The following is a 20,906-nucleotide window of genomic DNA, read 5'->3' as shown; positions in this document are numbered from 1 at the left end:
CTACCAGACCTTATAAAGGAGGAAAGCCCTTGTGACAAAATGAAGCGACAATTGCTGTCAGCATTGCTGTGCTGGAAAGTCTAGGATGCTCAGCTTTCCTGCTTATGGATCAAGTAGGACTTCATTCTTCCGGAGTTGTTTTTGTGATCTGTCATAAGTGGACTGATTGCACATGGATGTTGTTTTTTAAATAACATCATTGCCACCTTTTCACAATGTTTCTGGCTTAGATTATGTGTTTTCTCTTGTGACTGCCCACAATTAATAGCCTCCATCTGTATTTTCTTATGCTAAATCCTTAACTGAAGGTTGGTGTTTTCACATAAGCGCGTGTGAGAGTTGGGAGACTCTTAAGTTTTGAAATATTCTGAACCTTTTGCCAATGGGATGTTGAAATCAATTATAAATTATCCTGCCATTGATACTAAGTTCTAGAACACTGAATTCCAAGAAGATGCCAGTCCATTAGGCGAGCAGATGAAATATGCTTCGTCCAAAGGATCGTCTGCAGCACCAGCAATTGTAATTCTTAATAATGAGCCAAGAAAGGGAAGCTTAGGCACCAGGAACTGAAGCTACACATCATTCACTTAATTATTAGTGGATATTAATTATTATGGCTTAAAGTTGGAACTGATTTAGAGTTCTTTGAGATTTCTGGCACAGCCGTTAATTTAAGTCTTGGTATTAATTTTTGGAAATCCCCACCCCCACAAGCACTAAGGTATAAAGCATATTCATTATGCTGTACTGTGGTGGTTGAGCCTGCTCTGATCTGGGTATTTTATGATATCAGTAAGTAATATGCAATAAAACAGTAAGTCAATGTCTCATCCCTAATACCAGTATTGTTATAAAACCATAGGATAGAGAGAGAGAGAGAGAGAGAGAGAGAGAGAGAAAGTTTCAGTGATGAAACTCCTTTTACCTTAGATGAAAAGGCCGAGTCATGAATGAAAATACATAAATGGCAGAGCTGGGACCAGAGAGTAAGCTTTACCCCCTCCCCTTCAGGGTAGAGATGTTTCCTCTAAGTTCTTGTGAGACTTTAACTGCTTCAAAGTGTCCTGACCAGAAGTTAATACTGTGATACTTGTTAAAAAGACAACATTCTTAAGCATGTCAAATATTGGGGGAGAACCCACAATCAGTGGTGTGTTGGGGGTGCGGAAGGAGGGCAGGAGAGAGGGAAAGACGTGAGGGAATTTCCTTGAGTTCTAGGAAGCAGGTGCTTTGTAAATTCCATAGCTTTGCTGATTTCTGAGGGAACTTGGATCTTTGAGAGTGTCCTTCGTGTTTTTACACAGCTCCTTTATTGCTGTAGTGACAGAGCACAGAAGGATATTTGTGGCACTGGCTTCCTGAGGAGTTAGAGGTTCATGGTAAAACTGAATAAAGAATGCAAAGGTTTTTCTGGTGCATCCTCTCCTGCTCTAAGGGACAATTTGGTTACCCTGTAACTTTCCCTTTTATGTACATTGGTGTTTAGGAAGCACTCTTTGGGTATATGTTGCATGGTCCTTAGAAAAGTAGGCAGGTACTGTTGAAGACAGGTGGGAAATGCTCCCAGTTCCCAGCTTTGGGAATAATAAGATGAAAATCAAGTCAAATAGAGCAAATTAAGGAGTTGTGTGTTTTCCTTAATTCAGAGTGTAAGCATTCTAGAGAATACTTTTACAGAGCTTTCTACTAAAATGAAGAAAACTAACCCTCCTTCCCTTACTTTTAGAAAGTTGATATAACTCAAGCAGTTGGTGCTCACAGCAGACAGTCTTTAAATCATCAATGAATTAACTAAATTATGTTAATCGACAATCTAAGGTTTAGCTACTTGTATTCACGGCTGCAAAGGTAGTTGAGCCTCTACATTTACATTTTTAGAAAACCTCCGGTGATCAGACCAATGGCAATGGGTTTTTGATCCTACTGCATGTACTGGCTTTGTGGGAGCCTAGGCAGTTTGGATGCTCACCTTACTAGACCTGGATGGAGGTGGGTGGTCCTTGGACTTCCCACAGGGCTGGGAACCCTGATTGCTCTTTGGGCTGACGAGGGAGGAGGACTTGATTGGGGGAGGGGGAGGGAAATGGGAGGCGGTGGCAGGGAAGAGACAGAAATCTTTAATAAATAAATAAACTAAAAAAAAAAAAAGAAAATCTCCGGTGGTAGTTAAAAGGGTCTGATTGATAGCTGGTGACCTTGAAATACATATCAGAAGTCATTTCTTCCATGTAGGTGCTCCGTGTCCTCACGTGAGAAATAACGACGGAACTAGTAGTAAGCTTCTGATGAGTGGTTTGTAATCCTCTAGGGAAAATACCTGTTTAAATCTGAATCTCCTTAAGCTGCAGAGGAGGAGTTTTAAAATACTTGGAAGACTTAAAGTTCAGGAATAAATAACTTAGGGGCTTCCTGCGGTGTCCCAAGATTCTTGCATAGTAATTGACCCTATTATTCTTGCAGTTGCTGAATACTTCAGTGGGATAGGACATCCCAGTCATTCCAGGCATCTTTCTGTTACATCTTTTTTCATGTTAGTCTCACGGTGTGCCATTTGTTAAAGGCAGGAAGTGTAAGAAACATTGGTGCTGAAATGATGATGCTTTGACTATTATGTGAGCTGTTTCCCAAGGCCTCTATCTCAGTTGAAATAGATGCATCCTTAGGAAGACTATCACAACAACAACAACAATTAAAATGCGCAGCCCAGCCCAAAATGAAATGGGGAAATCTTCAGGTGCCAGAAATGAAGAGCCAATCTGTAGGCGCATAAAGGAGCAGGAAGTGGTTTGTGTACTTCATGGGCATTTTCCAGATCTCGATGTAAACGTTATGACATGGACTTTGTGATGAACCCTCATGCTTGCACCGGCCTTGGGCCTGTGCTTGCCAGACAGAGACTTCTTCAGAGAGCTTGGTCTACCTTTGGGGAGGAATGACCAGGGAAAACTTCCTACCTCCTAAGTAAAACTGATGCCCATCTAGGAGGGAAGATAAGGTGTATTGCTAAATCACTGGGTCACTGGACAACTTCCCAGGTAAAGTCCAGCATCAAATTCTCCTTGTCCAACTGGAGTTCCAGTCATTATATTCCATATAATAACTTCTCTTCAGTTAGAGAAATCCATAGCATGCAAAACCATCATGAAATTCTCAGTGTAGCGCAATATGAAAAGATCCCTACTAAGAAAATATTATGGACAAAACATAGAAACCATGCAGCAAATAAATCCTTATGCTCTAACCACTAGGCAGATGTGAGATAAATTCTCCGTAAGCATATTTGAAATGTTTATTAATAGAAAGAGGCAGAAGGCCCAAAGCAAATAGAAAATACTGGACAACATGGGAAATAAGATAGGCATTAAGAATGAAAATGTGGTAGTTCTATTAGGAGAGAAAAATCTATGCATGTATTCAAAAGTAGGCTATATACAATGGAAGAGAAAAATGATTGAATTTGAAATGAAATCAGATAAGTCACTCAGAGTGCTTCCCTGAGAGATTAAGATATAAGTGAAAACCACTGAGTGTGCCTGTAAGGGAAATGGAGCACAGAAAAGGAGGCTCCAACCTGCATGCCACAGGAGTCCTGAGGGGGATCCAATGCTGCATCGTCTGTAACCAAAGAGATTAAAATTGAAGTTGCAAAACTCAATAGTTCGCATAACCCCTTTCCCTTGTGTAGCTTCTTAAGAAAATCCAGATTTGCGAACACTGTGGTAAAGTTACACGACACAAGCACAGCCTTCTCAAAAACAGAGAGAAAAACGATACATTATACAATGAAAGATAAATTCTTAGCCACAGTGATAAGAGTTTCTGTGAGAATACGGGACCACAATTTCAGGATGCCGAGAGAACATATACACCCTTTTGATGGTGCATATTCAGTGAACCACAGTTAAAGAGAAGGAAAGAGGAAGGCAAGAAGGGAGGGAGAGGGAGGCAGAGAGGGAGGAAGAGGAATAGAGAGAGAGAGCAGAAGAGAGGACACTACAGTAGCAAATACTAAGAAATCTTTCCCATTTCTGCATCTTCAGTCTTGATTCAAAAGGAGGGAACTAATTGTAGGGGAGAAGGGATAGGAAGGAACAATGGACAGTAGGAATGTTGGCAAAACTGTAGTAAATGCCGAAAAGATCTTATGACAATGTGGGGGCTTAAAAAGAAAAAAAAATCGAGGCTGAGACATAATCTACACTTGGACTTGCTAAATTAGAAATTCACATAAGTTATGAAAGGGTAACCAAGTGTGCACACTGTACACTGCGCACCCTAGCACTTCAAGATAAACAGGCAAGGGGATAGGGAGTGCAAGGCTGTCTTTGGCTTCTTAGTGACTTGGAAGCCAGTCTGTGCTATTCTGGAGTCTGTTACACACACACACACACACACACACACACACACACACACACACACACACACCCCAAACTGTAATTTCCAAATTACAATAGGAAAAAAAAAAATTGGAGGAAGAATAAGGGGAAGATCAATTTGAATTAAGAACCATAATGATTATACATTCTAGAAGTACATGAGTAACAGAAAATACAAATTGAGGTGTAATGCATAAATAAATCAATCAGATTACAACAAACACAAAATGCTTATTGGAGGAATCCCCCGATCAGATGAAAACTCAAGATCCCCCCCCCCAAAAAAACAATATAATATCAAACAAACTAGCTTTTGAATGATATGTGTATGTTTTGTGTAAAAAATGTACAATACACAAAATTGCACTAGGCACCATTTGTAGACAGAGGGAATAGAATCACAAATGTGTGGATTGCAAAGCTACACTATAAATTCAGAAATACATGATTGGTTCTGGTTAGGGGAGGAAAAATATGAAGGGGATTCCTGTAATGTTTGGATTCTGGAAAATGGTTTAAAGCAATCATACACATGCTAATGTTTGATAATTTGTATGGGCTGTATGGATATCTGTGAGGCAACAAGTCCATAGTCTCAGCCCTTTACATATGGAATGTGGTAGCTTCCAGGACGCCCTTCATTGTTAGCTGTACACTTTCCACATGCCAAAAAATAGCTCATTATAAAACAGAGATTAGCGAAAGGAAATAATTGGTGGATAGGTAAGATGAGTATAAACCTGAAAATTATGATTATGCTAATCCTCAGAAATTGTAAATGGCAATCACAGATCAAATTGTTACATGGCACATCAAGAAGTTGTTAGACAGTCAATATCATAATTAAAAGAAAAGATTCCATGAACATGCTAGCTAATGGATTTTTCATTTATGAAAACAAAGATCCATATGCAAATTGATTGTATGGATATACACTTGTAAGGGGCATCTTGATTTTTTTCAGAGAAAAAAAATCTGACATTCTAAAATTGAACAAGCTTTCTTTTGACTTGAGCAAAAAGCACGTTTTAAAATGTCAAATAAGCCGGGCGATGGTGGTGCAGTCCTTTAATCCCAGCACTTGGGAGGCAGCGCTGGAGGATCTCTGTGAGTTCAAGGCCAGCCTGATCTACAAGAGCTAGCTCCAGGACAGGCTCCAAAGAGAAATTCTGTCTCGAAAAACCAAAATAAATAAATAAATAAATATCAAATAAATGTATTTTTGTTTTCCTGTTTTGACTCTGAAATATAAAATTCAACCTATATTTTAATGTTTTGTCCTTTGAAAAATATTTATTTTATGTGTATATGTGTATCTGTGTGTATGCCACATGTGTGCAGGAGCCTGGCCTGTGAAGGTCAGAGGAGAGTTTCATATCCGTGGAAACTGGGGTTACAGATGATTGTGAGCCACAGTGTAGGTACTGGGAACTGAATCCAGGTGGTCTTCAAGGCAGGCAAGAGCTACTGAATGCAGAGCTGTCTCTAGTTCCTCTTTATTATAGCTCTATGTGGAGTCGGTACCATATAAATGTAAGAGTGATTACATTTAAAAAATAGATTTTGGTCATTAAAAGCTCCCTGTCCTCCATCTCTGGGCTGAGAAGATTCATCAGCTGTTCTCCAATAAATCAGCACTTGATGGGAGCCTAAAGCATGCTTCTTGCGGTTTGCTATGAGATCAGTGAGCACTTAGTCTCAGACCTCTGCCGTCAGAGCAGCTACTCTGGAGAGCAACGTCTTGGCTTTCTTTTCTTCGTGGGATCTCACGGTCCATGTCATGGCTCTAAATTTGCAGTCACAGAGGTGGTGGCTGGTACCTATGTTGGACTTGTCTCTGAGAGCTTTCCTAGTGTATGTGGGATCTAGCACCCCATACACGTCTATATCTCAAGTGTGCTGTTCACACTGATAAAAAAAACTTCAGTACCTTTCTGTGTATTGTATTGTCAAAAAAGAAAAAAAAATCAATGCCTTGCACCCCCTCAGTTTGTAGCACTTATAATCCAGTTGGAAAGTTTTAAATCTTTACCAACTTACAGTGCAGAAAGATGCTCATCTGTTAAAACCATTTTCTCCACGTTCATTTCTACCTTGCTACAAATAGCTTTGGTGCACCTGTTTCTACGTTTGAATTCTTTGTGTTTCTTTGATCCTATCTTTGCAGCTACTGAACTTTCTCACTTCTATTATCTTATAGATGAAACCTGAAGCCCAGAGTGAAGGGATTAATTAGTTACTTAAAGAACTTTGATTACTAAATGGTGTCTGTTAATTATTGAGCATATTCTGATGGCTAAAACTGACAAGGTTTCATTCCCCCTTGTGCATGCTACAGTCTAGGTATAGAGGTAGATGCAAAACAATGCATAGAAATTGTCTACTGATCTATCAGGAAACATTCAGTGAAGGGAAAATACTGTGTTGATGTGTACAATGAATACGGAGGTAAATTTAGACTAGGGGACTGAGCAAGAGATCTGTGAAAAGACTGGTACTCATCTCAAGGAGAAGTCAGTGCAGGTATAGGGAGCACAGGAGCAGAGATGCCTAAGTCTGAGGAGGGAGAAGGCATATGCTGAGAACCTAGTGAGCTTGGCAGAGTAAACTGAGATACTGATGGGTCAGCAGGAAGAGCTGGATGGTATGAAGTTCTTCAGGCTATAGTAAGGGTTTGCTATTTCATTGTTAATGAAATAGAAAACTATGAAAGGTCTTTGGCAGGAGAGCAGCGTGAGCCAGTTTATACTGTAAAACATTACCTCGATGTCAGTGTGGTTTGGACAGTGTTAGGAGGGAAGCGGTCAGTGTCAAATGATAGGCTGGACAGAAGTGATCAGATTGGAGATAGAGGTTGCAGTTGGAATCAGCCAAGAAGACTGCAAGTCTGTGATCTGTGCATCCCATGGTGGACACTTCCTGTTCTGGATTTGCCAGTGCAGAGCTGGTGGGAGTGTCCTCATGGCTGATGGATGTACCCTACGGCTCTCTAAACTGTGCTTTACAGGAAGCTATTATTATCAGTCAACTGGTTCAATCAACTAGAGACTTTGGTATAAAAAAGATGTTAGACAAAAATTATATTTGTCACGGTATCGTTTTACATGTAGGTAATTTGGATCTGGGGAATGTAGGGGAGTTCTCTGGACTTTTCTTGTTTGGAATGCTGGGCAGTCTGGCAGAGGATCAACATTTGTATGTGAACTGTGATGTCAGAAAACTGTCAAGTGTCGCCTCTTTCAAATAATGCATACTGCTCACTTATTTCTGGTGCTGAAAGATGGATCTGTGAAAAAAAAAGGAAATTAAAGAGTAACAAGTAACAGATTGTTTTCTAGGCCAATTATAGAACAGTTTCCATGTGCACAGAGGTGTCTATTTCCCTTCAACCCTTTTCATTTGATTGTGTTTGTGCCAAGAGGCCAAAAGCTGTCTTCAACTTGGGACTAATGTTTCCCTTTTACTTCTTGCCTTTTCTTTTGTAGTTTTCCTAGGCCAACTGTAGTTATGTTATACCTGGAAAGACAATTCTTGATTAGTGAGGAAAAGGTGTGTTCAGTAAAGAGATCATCCTGGAAGCCTACATCTGGCTTACTGGAAGATAGACCCTGTGACTTGGGTCGATTTTCCAACCTTCCCAGTTTCTATAGAATATGCACAGTTATACACTCAGTGTTAGTACCTACCGTATGTGATTATTTCCATAAGAACACAATGTTACAATCCGCATAAAGTGCCTGGTGGTTCTGAATATGAGACATTTGCTATCTTTACATGCAATTCTCCATGTTTATGGTTCTTGCTATGGGTTTATTTGTATTTACTGTGTCTCAAAACTTAATCTACCTCAGAAGCTTGGTTACCTCCTAGCAATGTATTATAATATGTGCTTCTAAATCCCTAGGAAGGCCTTCAGAAGTGGGTCCTGGTCGCTGTAACAAGCACACAAGAAGCAAAGTATGCCTGTGCTTGAGCAAATGAAATAGCTTTCTGAAGTCTGAGTGGCCAGTTTGAGAAAAGCTCAAGGATCCTTGGGGAGATATGAAAGATGCTTTTCATTTTCAGGAGTAGAAGACAAAGAGGTCACTGTGCAGATTAAAGAGCTCTGAGTCCAGGAATTAAAGGACTTGCAGACACCGTGGTTTTTCCTCTTCCTGGTATTTTACTTCTTCACCTGAAAAGTGAGCCTTGATTTAGCTCTTCCTATGCGGTTCTCCCAGATCTTAACTCTTTAGTCAGGGCTCATCTTCAGACTCTCATTATCTTGTGATCTGTGTTCTCCAGAACCTCAGTATCAATTGTGAACCATCCCTGAAACCATGTTCATTCCAGGTCTACATCTCTGGAGGGTCATCTGAGAAAACCAAGGAGCTGTGTCCTGGTGAGGTTACCACAATCGGACTACCCTATCTGAAACCAGATCCTGAGGAAGCAAGAAATCATTTCTTTTGCTGGAAATGGTTTTCTTAAGCTTCCTTTACTCATGGACTCTATTGGGATCTGAGATGTATTTGAACTTGGGGAGGAAAAGTTTGACATCTCTGGGCAGTTGAGGGAGACATCATATCTGCCATCTTGAGGCTTTTTAAACATAAACATAACTGTGTCAGCGAGATCTTTGTGAATGTCTTTGCCCTTATAATTTTTGGGCCTTTATAATTTTTGGCTACCATGATCACCACGGCACAGTACCCCAATGAAGCCTTCTTCAAACAAACAAACAAACAATAACAACAAAGTTATCTTCACTTTGACCCCTGACTTTAAAAAAAAAAAAAAACCACAAATTCTTACGTTTTCTCTGTGTCCTGAAGAAAGGCTCCTTGAGGAGTTGGGAGCAGGATAGCCCTTCAGCATGTGGAAAGATTTTGTTTTTATGACTAGTACTGATATATTTTAAAATGTGGTTTTTTTTTGCCTCATCACATATACAAAGTTTGGAGAGAAATAACATGCATGTGGCTATAAATAAGTATACATATATAGAAGATGTAGATTAAGTTTTTGAACATATAGGACACATAGTAAAAATGATGTTGATCTCTTGTTTAAAGGATGAAATTAAACTTCTCTGTTTAAAGCATTGGGATTGTTTGACTGACCTTGTGATACTCTGGACCCTGTGTTCTTTCCATTGTCCCCTCCAGCCATATTTGCACCCCTGGCCACCCCATTTACTTTTGGAGTCTCTCACTATATTAAGTGCATGCTTGCTCCTGCCAGAAGCAAAAGTCCTCTTACCTATTCAAGGCTATTTAAAATGGAATTTCCTATTCAGAGTCTCTCTTAACTGCCTTTTGTCTCACAACCCGCCATCCCTGGTAAAATTAGCCTCTTCACTCTGTGAATCGGTGGCATTTTATTTGTTATGTATGACAGCACTCTTGGTGTGCGCTGGTGGAATGATTGGTTGTGAGTGCCTCCCTGATGAGCCGTGGGTGCCTTCAAGGCAGGAAATGCTTCTTGCTCATCTTTGTAGCGGGCGCCTCACACTCGTCGGAAGTCAGTAAATGGTGTTTGAGTTATTTTAAACTTTCACGAGCACATTAAAGGGTAGGGTGTTGGAGGGAGAGGGTGGGGTATGCTATGAAGAATGAAACTGGCTCACTACAAAAAAATCTCATCTCTGTTGAGGTTTTTATATCTTTGGTCCGATTTCTACCTTGCTGTCTTCCTCAGCTCAGACTGCTTTAGCAAAAGGACACTCCAGAAAAGCAGGGTGTTTCTTTCCACTTAGCTCTGAGGCAGCGTGAAGGTTAAGGATAGCCTGCCTCAAGGTCACTTGATTCCTGTTGAAGTGCTAGGCAGCTCCATGCTTTGGAGACCGTGCAGTTTCCGGAGGCTGCCTCTGTGTCTGTCAGATTGTGCAGTGTGAAGGCTGGAGGCATTGCATGAAGGGCTGTGAATGGCTCTTTCTTACAAATGAGCTCCTCTGAAAGTCACAGGTGACAGTGGAAAATGCCAGCTATAACTTACTCATTGGCTGCTTGAGCACTGTCCACTCGCCTTGTGCCTCTTACTGTGCTGGACTCGGGCGAGAGTACCGAATGATTTGAAGTTCCTGCCCTTGAGCTGATCATAGGTATTCTGAAGAGAGGGATGTTAGCAGGTGACTGTGACCCTGCAGTGAGTCCTCTGCTAGCCTGTGTGAGAGGGAATGCTGAGACAGAGGATGGATTCTGCTTTAGGGCATCTGGGAAAGTCTTCCTGATGAGGAGTCCAGAGTGAGGAGGAAGGCAGAGAACATGAATGTAGAACAAAGGAAATGGTAGAAGGAACAAGGGTTATGAAGCCAACGTTGGCAAACTGTCTGCACAGGGCAGATAGTTAACATTGTCTGGCTTTGCAGACTTTAAGATCTTTGTAGCAAGTGGAGTACAACAGTTTACTCCGTCTCTGGTTGGAGTAAAAGAGCAGTCATGGAAAGCGATGGCCAAGCATGGCTGTGTGCCAATAAAGTTTCTTAACCAAATCGACAGTGACAGGGCTGTGGTTTGTGCACTTATTATAGAGGAAGGCTGGCTCTTCAGGGAGCCTCGAAACTGACCGGATTTGGGCCAGGGTTTTCAAGTTTAGAAATACTTTGCACTCACTGTTTGTGGTCCAGGGATGTTCTGTAGTAACTTCCTCTGGCTCTTCACTCAGGCCAGGCGCATGTGATTCATTTTCTTAGCTGCTCATCATAGTGCGTTCCCCTCTGGTATGTGAAGTTCTTTTCTATTGTTTTAATTTTTAATTACAGCACTTCTACCAAAATCCCAATTAAAGACCTGTTTTCCTGTTTCTTTAACTAATTTCTTATGAGGCTGTGTGCTGTATGTGGTCCCCTTTGTTTCATCCAGCAATGAACAGGTGTTGCTGGAGATGACATCATCTTAGCTTCAGCTCCATGTTTCATGATGTCAAATAACTACTTAAAATGGGTTATATTGAGATTTTTTTTTTAAACGAGGAATTAACCCTGTGGAAATCAGGTCCGGTGCTTAATTTTGTGTGTGTGTGTGTGTGTGTGTGTGTGTGTGTGTATTTGAATGAAATGTGTCATTAGTACTAGTTGAAGGAGAAAATTGATTCATATACAAATTTTGAACATCCTTTTAATTATCCAAGGTTTGTAGGGACATTCATGCTCTATAGGTAGGTAACTGCTGATGGCATTCACTGCCTTGTTTCACTCATGTGGAGACTGGGGACTCCTGATTCTCTCTACGTGGCTCTCTCTAAGCTTTGGAGGAGATCCTGCCCGTCTGCAATGACACATATTCAGCCTCATGCCTCAGTTCTTGAAGATTCTCCTTTTGTCTGTTCACTGCAGTGTGGAGTGCGTGAGGGGCCTCCAGGCTGCTTCACTTTTTACTAAAAAGCATGTATTTTTAATGCATAACCATAGCTCAGTGTGGCTATCATTTTTATATTGTTTCCAGATGAGACCTATTCTTTTTCGTGTGTTATACTATTTTCCATTTCTGATTTATTTATGTGGTGCTCTGATTTATGATTTGTAACTATATCCTCATCTATACCCTTCAGCTATGATTAGTTTTATTACTTCTTATGAATAACCTCTCGCCCCCGTAGTCTTGTTTTGAAATCTGCAGGGAGAGAAGGCCCCAGAAACACTTGACAAAACTCATTTAACAGCCTCCTTAATCTCAGTTCCTTTAAGTGGGCAGTGTTAAGCCATAACACAACAGGCGGACTTGTAATCGACCAACTGATCCTGTGTGTGTGTGTGTGTGTGTGTGTGTGCTGTCGTTATCAAAGAATTTTGCGTTTTCAGCTTCCAACTACTAGTTTTTTTTTCACTTCCCTGATGAAAGCATAAACTAAGAGCACAGAGAAGGAAAACTGTATTTAGCAACCACTGGTTCACCCCAAACTTCCCAGAGGCATCAGGATCCAGACACACTGTCACTCAGGGTGTCTCATCCTTTGAAGATGCCCATGCCCTTCACAGGGCTCTGACCTGTGGTTTTCCCGCATCTTCATTCCTTGGGCAACCTGTTCTCTTTGAAGACAATTTACAGAACACCCTTTGACCCGCTTTTCTAGGTTCCACTCAATGTCTTTAGTGCTGGCCCTGTTGAGGAGCTCACCAAAATGGCTGCTTATTGTTTGCGTCTGCCTTCTGGAATATGGAGAAAGTCCAGGCGTCCCCCAACCTCTTGCTTCTTCAGGGAACAGACATCAGAACAGACTGCTTATTCAGTCTGTCTTCGTACAAAATAGTCTTTCAAACCCTGTTTGCTTTGCTTGCTTTCTTCTGGACGTATGCCTGTTTTCCTGTGCCCCTTTTAAGACAATCGACCTAGCAGTGCTAGAGAATGGTGGGACCCTAATCCTCTGAACCTAACCCGCTTCATCCCTTACAGCTCTGGAACCTGGGCTAAGAGATACATCTTTAGTGGACGTCTGTGATCTTCCCTGTAATATGAGAAGAGCATAAGTGACATATTCACTTGTTGTCAGTGTTAAATACAGGCTTAGCAGCATCACTAAGACAATACAGACGAGTGCTCCCAGGGAAGAGGGCTCAAAGTATGGCCACTTGGATGAAAAAGAGAACCGCTAAGCCTCTAGCTGCAGTCTTCCTCATGGTTTGCATCATGGTCACACATTCCGTTTTGCTTTAAATTTTAGAGTGGAGTTTACATGCCAGCGTATATCCTAATTTGGGGGGACAGATATTGATAAGTTGGTGTAATCTAAATACAAGCCAACTTTAGTTTCAAAGTGTGGACACACAATATATGCAGTTTCCTTTATTTCTTTACTCCGCCCTCATTCTCAAATTCTCACAAATGAGTACCTGGTTCGCAGATCAACAGTGAAATAAACAAAACATAGTCGATGGAATGTTTTTACTTGAGCCATTAAAATAAATTATACAACTCTCCACTCTGTGGGTCAAAGGCTCTTCGCCACTCTGGTAACTGATGCTCAGCTAGATAGTTCCACATTGCCCTGCTTTCCTGGATCACCTTCCCACCTCCTTCTCTCTTTGATGCCCTTTGCTCTTCCTGCCCACTGCTTGCTCAAAATAAGCACTATGTCTTTCCATTCTTTGGAGAGCAGAGGATGTTATTTATATAGAAATGGATTCTGATGGTCCCTCATCTGTGTGTCAATTGGGTGACCTGAGCAAAAACACCTTTGCTCTGAGCCTCAGTTTGCTTGTGCTTAGTTAGTTTTATCTTTGGACATGACGTAAGACCTACTGTGGGGACTTACACCTGTAAGTCTGTCACGATGGAAACCGAAACAGGCTTATTGCTTGACTTTGAGATCAGCCTGGGCTAGATAGACTGGTCTACAGTAGCATAAATACTGTTCAAAAAGCTAAGAGCAAAATAGAAAGTGATGGGAAAACACTGGATGCCACGGGCTTCCCATTTTTTTAAGACGCCTTCTGCTTTCTGCATTCTGCTAATTTATTTTAAACTGTATGACCAGGTTCTGGGGTTCCCTCTCTGCTCCCATTTCCTCTGTGCTCCTAGATAACTGCTGAGTGGCATTGCCCATCAAGCCATCAGAAATACCTGGAAAGCTTCCTCAAGTATCATCTTCTCAGAGGATGCCTGAATCCAAACGTCCTGTTGAAATCGACTTGTTAGCCTCAAGGATTTGGCGCTATGCATGGGATCCTACCTACCCTTTACCTCTGTCCTCACTCAGCAGCTTAGAGGAGTCAGAGAAAGACTTTCTTTTCTTCTTTTTCTATAATTTCTGCTGTGATAACCTATATGTGTACTTGATAGTAGGAGTTTAGATTTCTTTTTCTTTCTTTCTTTTTTTTTTTTTGCTTTTCTCTTTTCCTTTTTTTTCTTTACTTTTTGGCTCATGTAGTTCAGGCTGACTTTGAATTCATTATTAGACTGGCTTTGAACCACACATCCTCCTGCTTCTGACTCCAAAATACTGGGATTATAGATATGCACTTTTATACATAATTATTTCTCCTTCTTTTCCTAGTTCTTTTTATTCATTTTTCTTTCTTTTTGTCTTTTTTTTTTTTTAGCAGAGTCACCTAACACGTGTGATCCTTCTGCCCCAGACTACCAATCTCTACTTCTACAGGCATGTGCTACCATGCCTCCTAGCTTTTTTCTTATAAAATGTATTGTTTTGCCTTTTCAGCGCCCAAATACCACATTCCCTTTAGTTGTCACGTCCCTTTGGGCTCCTGCTTTATTCTTGCCTTTGGCATTGACTGTTTCGCTTTTGTGGACGACATTGACAGTTCTGAGGGGTTTGAAACAAGTGTTTTGGGTGCTGGTTTGTGGAGATCTGCTTTGGGTCTCTCCCGTAGTGAGAGATTATGTACTTTTGACGAAAAGTTGCAGAGATAAATTGCCACCTCAGCCTGTTATGCCAAGGATACACTTGCTACTGTCGGTGTTCTCCTTGGTCACCATACTGAAGTAGAGTTTTGTCATGATTAAGTAAAATCCTCCCTCCCCTCTTTTCCATACTGTTCTCATTAGAAGGAAGCCACCACACTGAGCCCATGGAAATTGGTTTGTTATTTACCTCAATGCCCAAGGTGGGTATTTCTGATAGCCATTTTGTCTTCTCTACTGGCTATTCAGGGCACGGCATTCTTCCATTCCATTGCTTCAGCCTCCCCTAGGATTTAGCCATCTTAATCCGGAGAGAGTGGGGAAGAGCATGTTTGCTTTTGAAAGCCTTGGCCTGAAAATGGCACATATCCCTTCCACTTACTTTCCATATGACACTCTTTCATCTGCCAAACCTAATTGCAAGGGAGGCTAGGACATATGGTCGAGCTGGGAGCCCAGGAAAAGGAGGAAATGGATTTGAGGGAAAATGCTTGCAGTATTACCACTCTGCTTTAGTAATCTAAAGCATAACAGACTAACTCCTCCATCACCATTAGATAATTTGGCCATCAGCTCATTAGAAATTAGAAAAAAAAAGATGAATAAAATACTTCTCAACCTAAAAGTTGCTTAAATTATAAATAATTTAATGACCCTTATTTAGATGTCTTATTTAATTTCACTGTTCTTTTAAATTCACTCTTGATCTGTTAGCACTTGTTGGGCATACTAACTCAAATGTTGGCATTAGAGAATTTACCCTCTATGTTCTGTCCATCCTGGACTTGTTGGTCAGCATCTGCTTGCTGTGTTTTCTGTTTGGAATGCCTCTGTTCGCTTTTTGATTTTGTTACTTGTTTCATCTTTTCAGACGAACGTTCTATGCATAGGCTGTGGAGATGGCTCAGCCCCAGAGTCCGAATAAAAAGTGCTGAGTGTGGTATCATTCACTCATAATCTCAGGACAAGAGGGAGAGAGAGAGAGGGAGAGGGAGAGGGAGAGGGAGAGGGAGAGGGAGAGGGAGAGGGAGAGAGAGAGAGAGAGAGAGAGAGAGAGAGAGAGAGAGATTGATTGATTCCTGGGTAGATTCCTGGAACTCATTGGCTGGCCAGTTAGCAGGGCCAGTATCAAGAGAAGGTGGAGGCAGATAGTGCTTGAGGAACAATACTTGAAGCTGTCCTCTGGCATCCTCACTATCACCTCTATCTATCTATCTATCTATCTATCTATCTATCTATCTATCTATCTATCTATACATCCATTTACCTGCCTACTTATCTACCTACCTGTCATCTCCCCCATCACACACTTTCATGCGTGTGAAAACATGTACACATGTATGCACGTGCCTTCCTGTACACAAATACACACATACGTGGGTGAGGGGATCCTGCCCATTCCTCAAGTGGCACTGGTATTTTCGTCTACTTAGACAGAATTAGTCCTTGCTTCTGGGGCAGGGGACATCATGCCACATTGCTTCAATCATTCATCAGCCCCTCCCTTGACACTAGTGTAATTTGTGTTTCATATCTTAGCTTAGGTGCTCCCTAAAGATAGCACAGGGCTTTTCCACACTCCCATCTCTTATGTTCCTAAGAAGAGATTGACAAAGAACATGTATGTTTTTAATATGAACAGGATGCTTTATATGTCAAAAAATGGTCCTAGATATTTAGTATTTCTTTCACATACAGCAAGACACTCCCCTCCCTCACACAAGTCCCACACTTACATTGGCCAACATTTCTTGAGGGACTGCTTTTGGCTGGGGTTAGAAAGTAGAAAGGCTGGTAGGGATAGAGAGAACATAACAGGTCACTGTTGTATAAGTGGGCTGCACAGCTCAAAGTGGCCTGCACTGGACTCTGGGCATGCTCAGTAGATGTGCTGGTCTCCTGTGAAATCTCTGTGGTCTAAGACCTTTGTGTGTCTAGATCATCACGCAATTAAAACTCAGATCCAGCTTTAACTCCTCCCTGCTCTTGGCGTAGGGAGGTGGTGTAAAGGTCTCGTGCTCATTATTCTGAACAAGACTTACCAACCTGAATTCCCAAAGTCCCAACAGGGGGATAACTTCACCATGGCAAAAAAAAACAGTGTTTAATTGCAGGTGCAGAAAGAGAAGCAGGAGGAAAACAAACAAGAATTTGCAGGCTCTAATGAGTAATCGGCCATACATCTCATTACCAAAGAGGACAGGACTTCCTAAAGTGACCTGAAGCTTGTCAGAAAGACATGGATTGAGAGACCATATCCATGTCATTTTCTCTCTGTCAAATCTCAGCCTTCACAAGTCCAATCGGTATTTTACCACAGCAGACCCAGGAGGCTGTGCATTCTTCACCCTTCTAGCTTCCTTGATTTTTATAGTTGAAACTTTATGTAGTGATTAGGATTTATAGATTTGTGCAGTTTTCTGGTTCATAGCATCACATAGTTACTCATTTGACATTTTAGTGTTTACTATATAAGTAGAATTTTTTTAAATCTACATGAGAAACCTGAAACTCGGATGTTACATTGTTTTAAGAAAGCTGGGGCTTTTGGAAGGGTTTTATGCCCCTAGAGCTGAGTGGGTCATACCAGAAGTCTTTGCCTAGCCATGCCAGCTTGTTGAAGATGAATGCAGTTGTTTGTTATGTAACTGTATGTTTCTCTGATGTAGCCATGGTGTGCTTATAGGGTTCAGTGGGTCCATGGAGGACAAGCACTGAGGACAAATCCTGTCACCACTAAGGGTAGAGCCCTCTAATGTGGCAGGGAGCAAATTATAAAAGGGATGTAAGGCCCACTTAGTTTGGCTTCCAGCTTGTCTCAATAAGGAAATTTAGGCCTGCAAGTTAAAAGTATTGAATTTAAATTTAATTCAAGAGAATATATTGCTATTAACCAGAATGCCTGGTTTCTAATTCTGTTCCACATTCACCCCTTGTTGCTTATTTTCAATTTTCTTAGTATTTCTTTTGTTTCTTATGACACCTTTGATGCCGAACATATTGCATTATATTTCCAATTATGGCTATCAAGTCACGTACTGAATTCCTGTTAGAACCACACACCATGAAAGTGTTCGGTTTACCTGATGTATTTCTAGAGAGGGGGGAAAAAAGTTAATTCCTGGCTGATATTCATGGAATAAACATGAAGGTCTAGGCTGACAGGCACAAATTCAGTGATGATTTTTCCAGAGGCATCATTCTTCATTCTTAACTTCAGTAATGTGGTTTCCATCTTTGCCTTGGTTTCTACCATCAGCGATAACACTCTCTGTTTCTGCTTATGGTTTATGAAATAGCTGGAGCTGTAAGTATCCTGATAATTTCCATCCAGCACTAGACAAGAAAGGATGGCAACGCTGTAGAAACCAGTTGGTTGCTATAGGCATCACCACAATGGAAAACCTGTAAATATTTATATAAATTGATACGCAGAAATATAAATGTGCTGTATCAAGGAGTTTGAGGATTTAGTTATACAAATTGTTTAAAAGTGAGGACCACTTATGGCTTAACTTTTTTATTAAATAAATGTTTCTGGCTTGAGGTTTGTGTTGCTTTGTATTAGAGACATGAGTTTTACCTCTGTGGTGAAGGGTCACTGTGAAGGTCTCATTCCTGCACAGTTTTCATCTCACTTGTAGTTCTTCTTGAATGAATTTGACCAGAATTTCAAAACCCAGGTGCTTCTGACAGGTACCTGACATACAGAAATAAGAAGTCATTCAGACACCAATTATGATGTCAGGAAACATAGGCGTTATCATGGCATTTTTGTCTTTTCGGTGATGCTGGAATAGAGCCGTGAACTTGGGAGCATCTTGCAGGGAGGCACCATCTGTAGAAGAAGGGGGAATAATTTACTTTTTAACTTGTCTGTGTTTTTTAACCATAATTAGCTTTAATATTTACTGACACATGACACACTTCAAAGCATTATGGTTCTGCCCCTAGGAAGAAGAATGGCATAGCTATTACACAGAAACAACCCCCTTCCAAATGCTAATTTCAATATTTATAACATGGGCACTTATGCATTTACTTATGGAATGTACTTAACAACTTGCAAGTGTGCATTTTTATAAACAAAATAAAAAGCGAATAATTATTTCATCTTGTCTTGCAGAACCCCAGCTGAAAGGGATTGTGACAAGGTTATTCAGCCAGCAGGGATATTTCCTGCAGATGCATCCAGATGGTACCATTGATGGAACCAAGGATGAAAACAGCGACTACAGTAAGGAACACCAGCTATTTTCAATGCTGTGCAAATTGAATATGTAGCCCAACATAGCCATGCTGCTTTTTGGACTTTACAGTGATAAATGAACTAGTCTTCCCCATTTAACCTTCTTGTAGCATTCGTTTCTTATTCTTACAGAAAATACAGCTCTATATCAGAGGAGATATGCGTTCATTGAGCAGGCAGAGTGCTTGAAAGATTTTTCAGTAGCCATTAGATGCAGATGTCTTCTTACTGGGTTGTTTTTTTGCCAGTGCGCTAAGCACTCATAGAAATAATACAGACTTTCCAACACAAGGTGATATTTAAATCTTGGACCCAAGTGACAAACAAATTATAATTCTCAGAACATTTTTTTTTTTTTTGGTGCAAAACATTACTTCTTCAGGCAAACACGAAACACACACACACACACACACACACACACACACACACACACACACACATATATATATGTCATTTCATTGCAGTTAAGGACAACATCTGAACAGCCTCATGATGTTCAGTACATGTAATTGGAATAAGTTAGTAAAGGCTGGTAGAACTAACATGGACTTAAAGACAGTCTTGAAATAAAAGTTGCGAATGTTAACGATCATTCAAAAAGTCTCCCAGAAACAGTCATTAGAGTTGACAAGTTCAGAAGGGAAATGCAGTTCATCAAGGTTCGAGAGAATGTATTCATATTTTGGAAACAACAAATACACGTGCTTCAGAGGTGAGAATGTCTTTACAATCATGCAGGTGCCTCAGGGCACATTCCCCGTTCTACAATTGCTCAGGGTGACATATTGGTTTTATCATGACGTATTGGTTCGTATTTATTGCTAGATTTGTAGTGTTAAATGTACAGTGAATGAACCTGGCGTGGTAGGCACATGATATAATTGAGCTTTAGAGGGGAAATGCAGCCAAGTCAAAAGTTCAGCATTATGTGAGGCTTTATAGTGCCTTTAAGGGCAGCCTGGGCTACTCGAGGCTGCACCTCAGAAAGAAAGGAGAAAATCAGAGACACAGAGTGAATGTTCATCAAATACACACCCAGTGGTTCTGATGAAAGTGATTTTGTCACCCTGAAAACCTCTCACACTTCAACGGTAACTTAGAAAATCAGATTTTTTATGGTGCTGAAACTCTTAAATTTACAACGGCGTTTGAGGCAAGATTTAAAGCTCTTAAAGCGCTGAGACATTCCTGTCCACCCCTTTTGAATTTTCTTTGTTTACTTAATATTGTGCATTACAAAATATGAATTACAATAAAGAAAAGATCTTATTATGAAGAATCCCATTCCACTTTTCTTTCGGTTTTTGGCCAGGCAGTTGATTGCTTCATTGTGGTTTACACTGTTAATTTGTGTTTCCATGAATGCATTCTCTAAGTGGTTCAAGCTTTCAATTCAGGCGAGAAGAATGAAGAGCCCATACTCCCTGCATATGTCGGTCATCTATTGCATCTGCTCTTGAACGTCTGATTGAGAGGGCCACATTTATAAACTTAGGCAGGGAACTGCCTAGCTGTGCCTCTCGTGTTGATTGTGAGGTATCTCTAGACCTCAGTTCCATGTTTAACACAAGAAATGACTAAAGAGAAAAACAGTAGCAGCATTTTCTTTCAACACCTCCCATTGGACATTTTTAAAAGTTGAAAACTTAATGTTACCACTTACAGCAGCCATGCTGAGACCCTGGGGACATTTCGGGAGATGAGGTGACAGAACTGAGAGCTAGAGGAGTTCTTTAAAATATTGTCTTTTGCATGTGACAAGGCCATGGTAAACATGTATGCATAGTAGCCAAGACCACAAGAAAGACACATAGAAAGGACAGGGAAGTTGGAGAGGGAAGAGTTGAGAAGAAAAAGGAGGTCAGAAGGATGAGAGTGGAGTAAGAGAAAGTAGTAGGGGGATTCTTCACTGTGTACAAGTAAGAAAGCACCAACAAT

The 20,906-nt window shown here is 40.8% G+C and overlaps 1 protein-coding gene across 3 annotated transcripts in view; it reads left to right on the top strand.

Annotated features, from left to right (window-relative positions):
* Fgf12 (fibroblast growth factor 12) overlaps positions 1-20,906 on the top strand; it is a 530,585-nt gene that overhangs the window by 302,698 nt on the left and 206,981 nt on the right. For all 3 annotated transcript variants that reach the window (XM_041677851.1, XM_041677850.1, XM_041677849.1), the window contains one exon: positions 18,846-18,956. In XM_041677851.1, coding sequence (XP_041533785.1) covers positions 18,846-18,956 — 111 coding nt within the window. The remainder of the gene's footprint in view (positions 1-18,845; positions 18,957-20,906) is intronic.

Source organism: Microtus oregoni, unplaced genomic scaffold (assembly GCF_018167655.1).
Source record: "Microtus oregoni isolate MIOR12 unplaced genomic scaffold, Mior012 000029F_ref0000214, whole genome shotgun sequence".
NCBI classification, from domain to species: domain Eukaryota; kingdom Metazoa; phylum Chordata; class Mammalia; order Rodentia; family Cricetidae; genus Microtus; species Microtus oregoni.
Note: the sequence above shows the minus strand (reverse complement) of the source record. Positions and strands in the feature narration are given on the sequence as shown.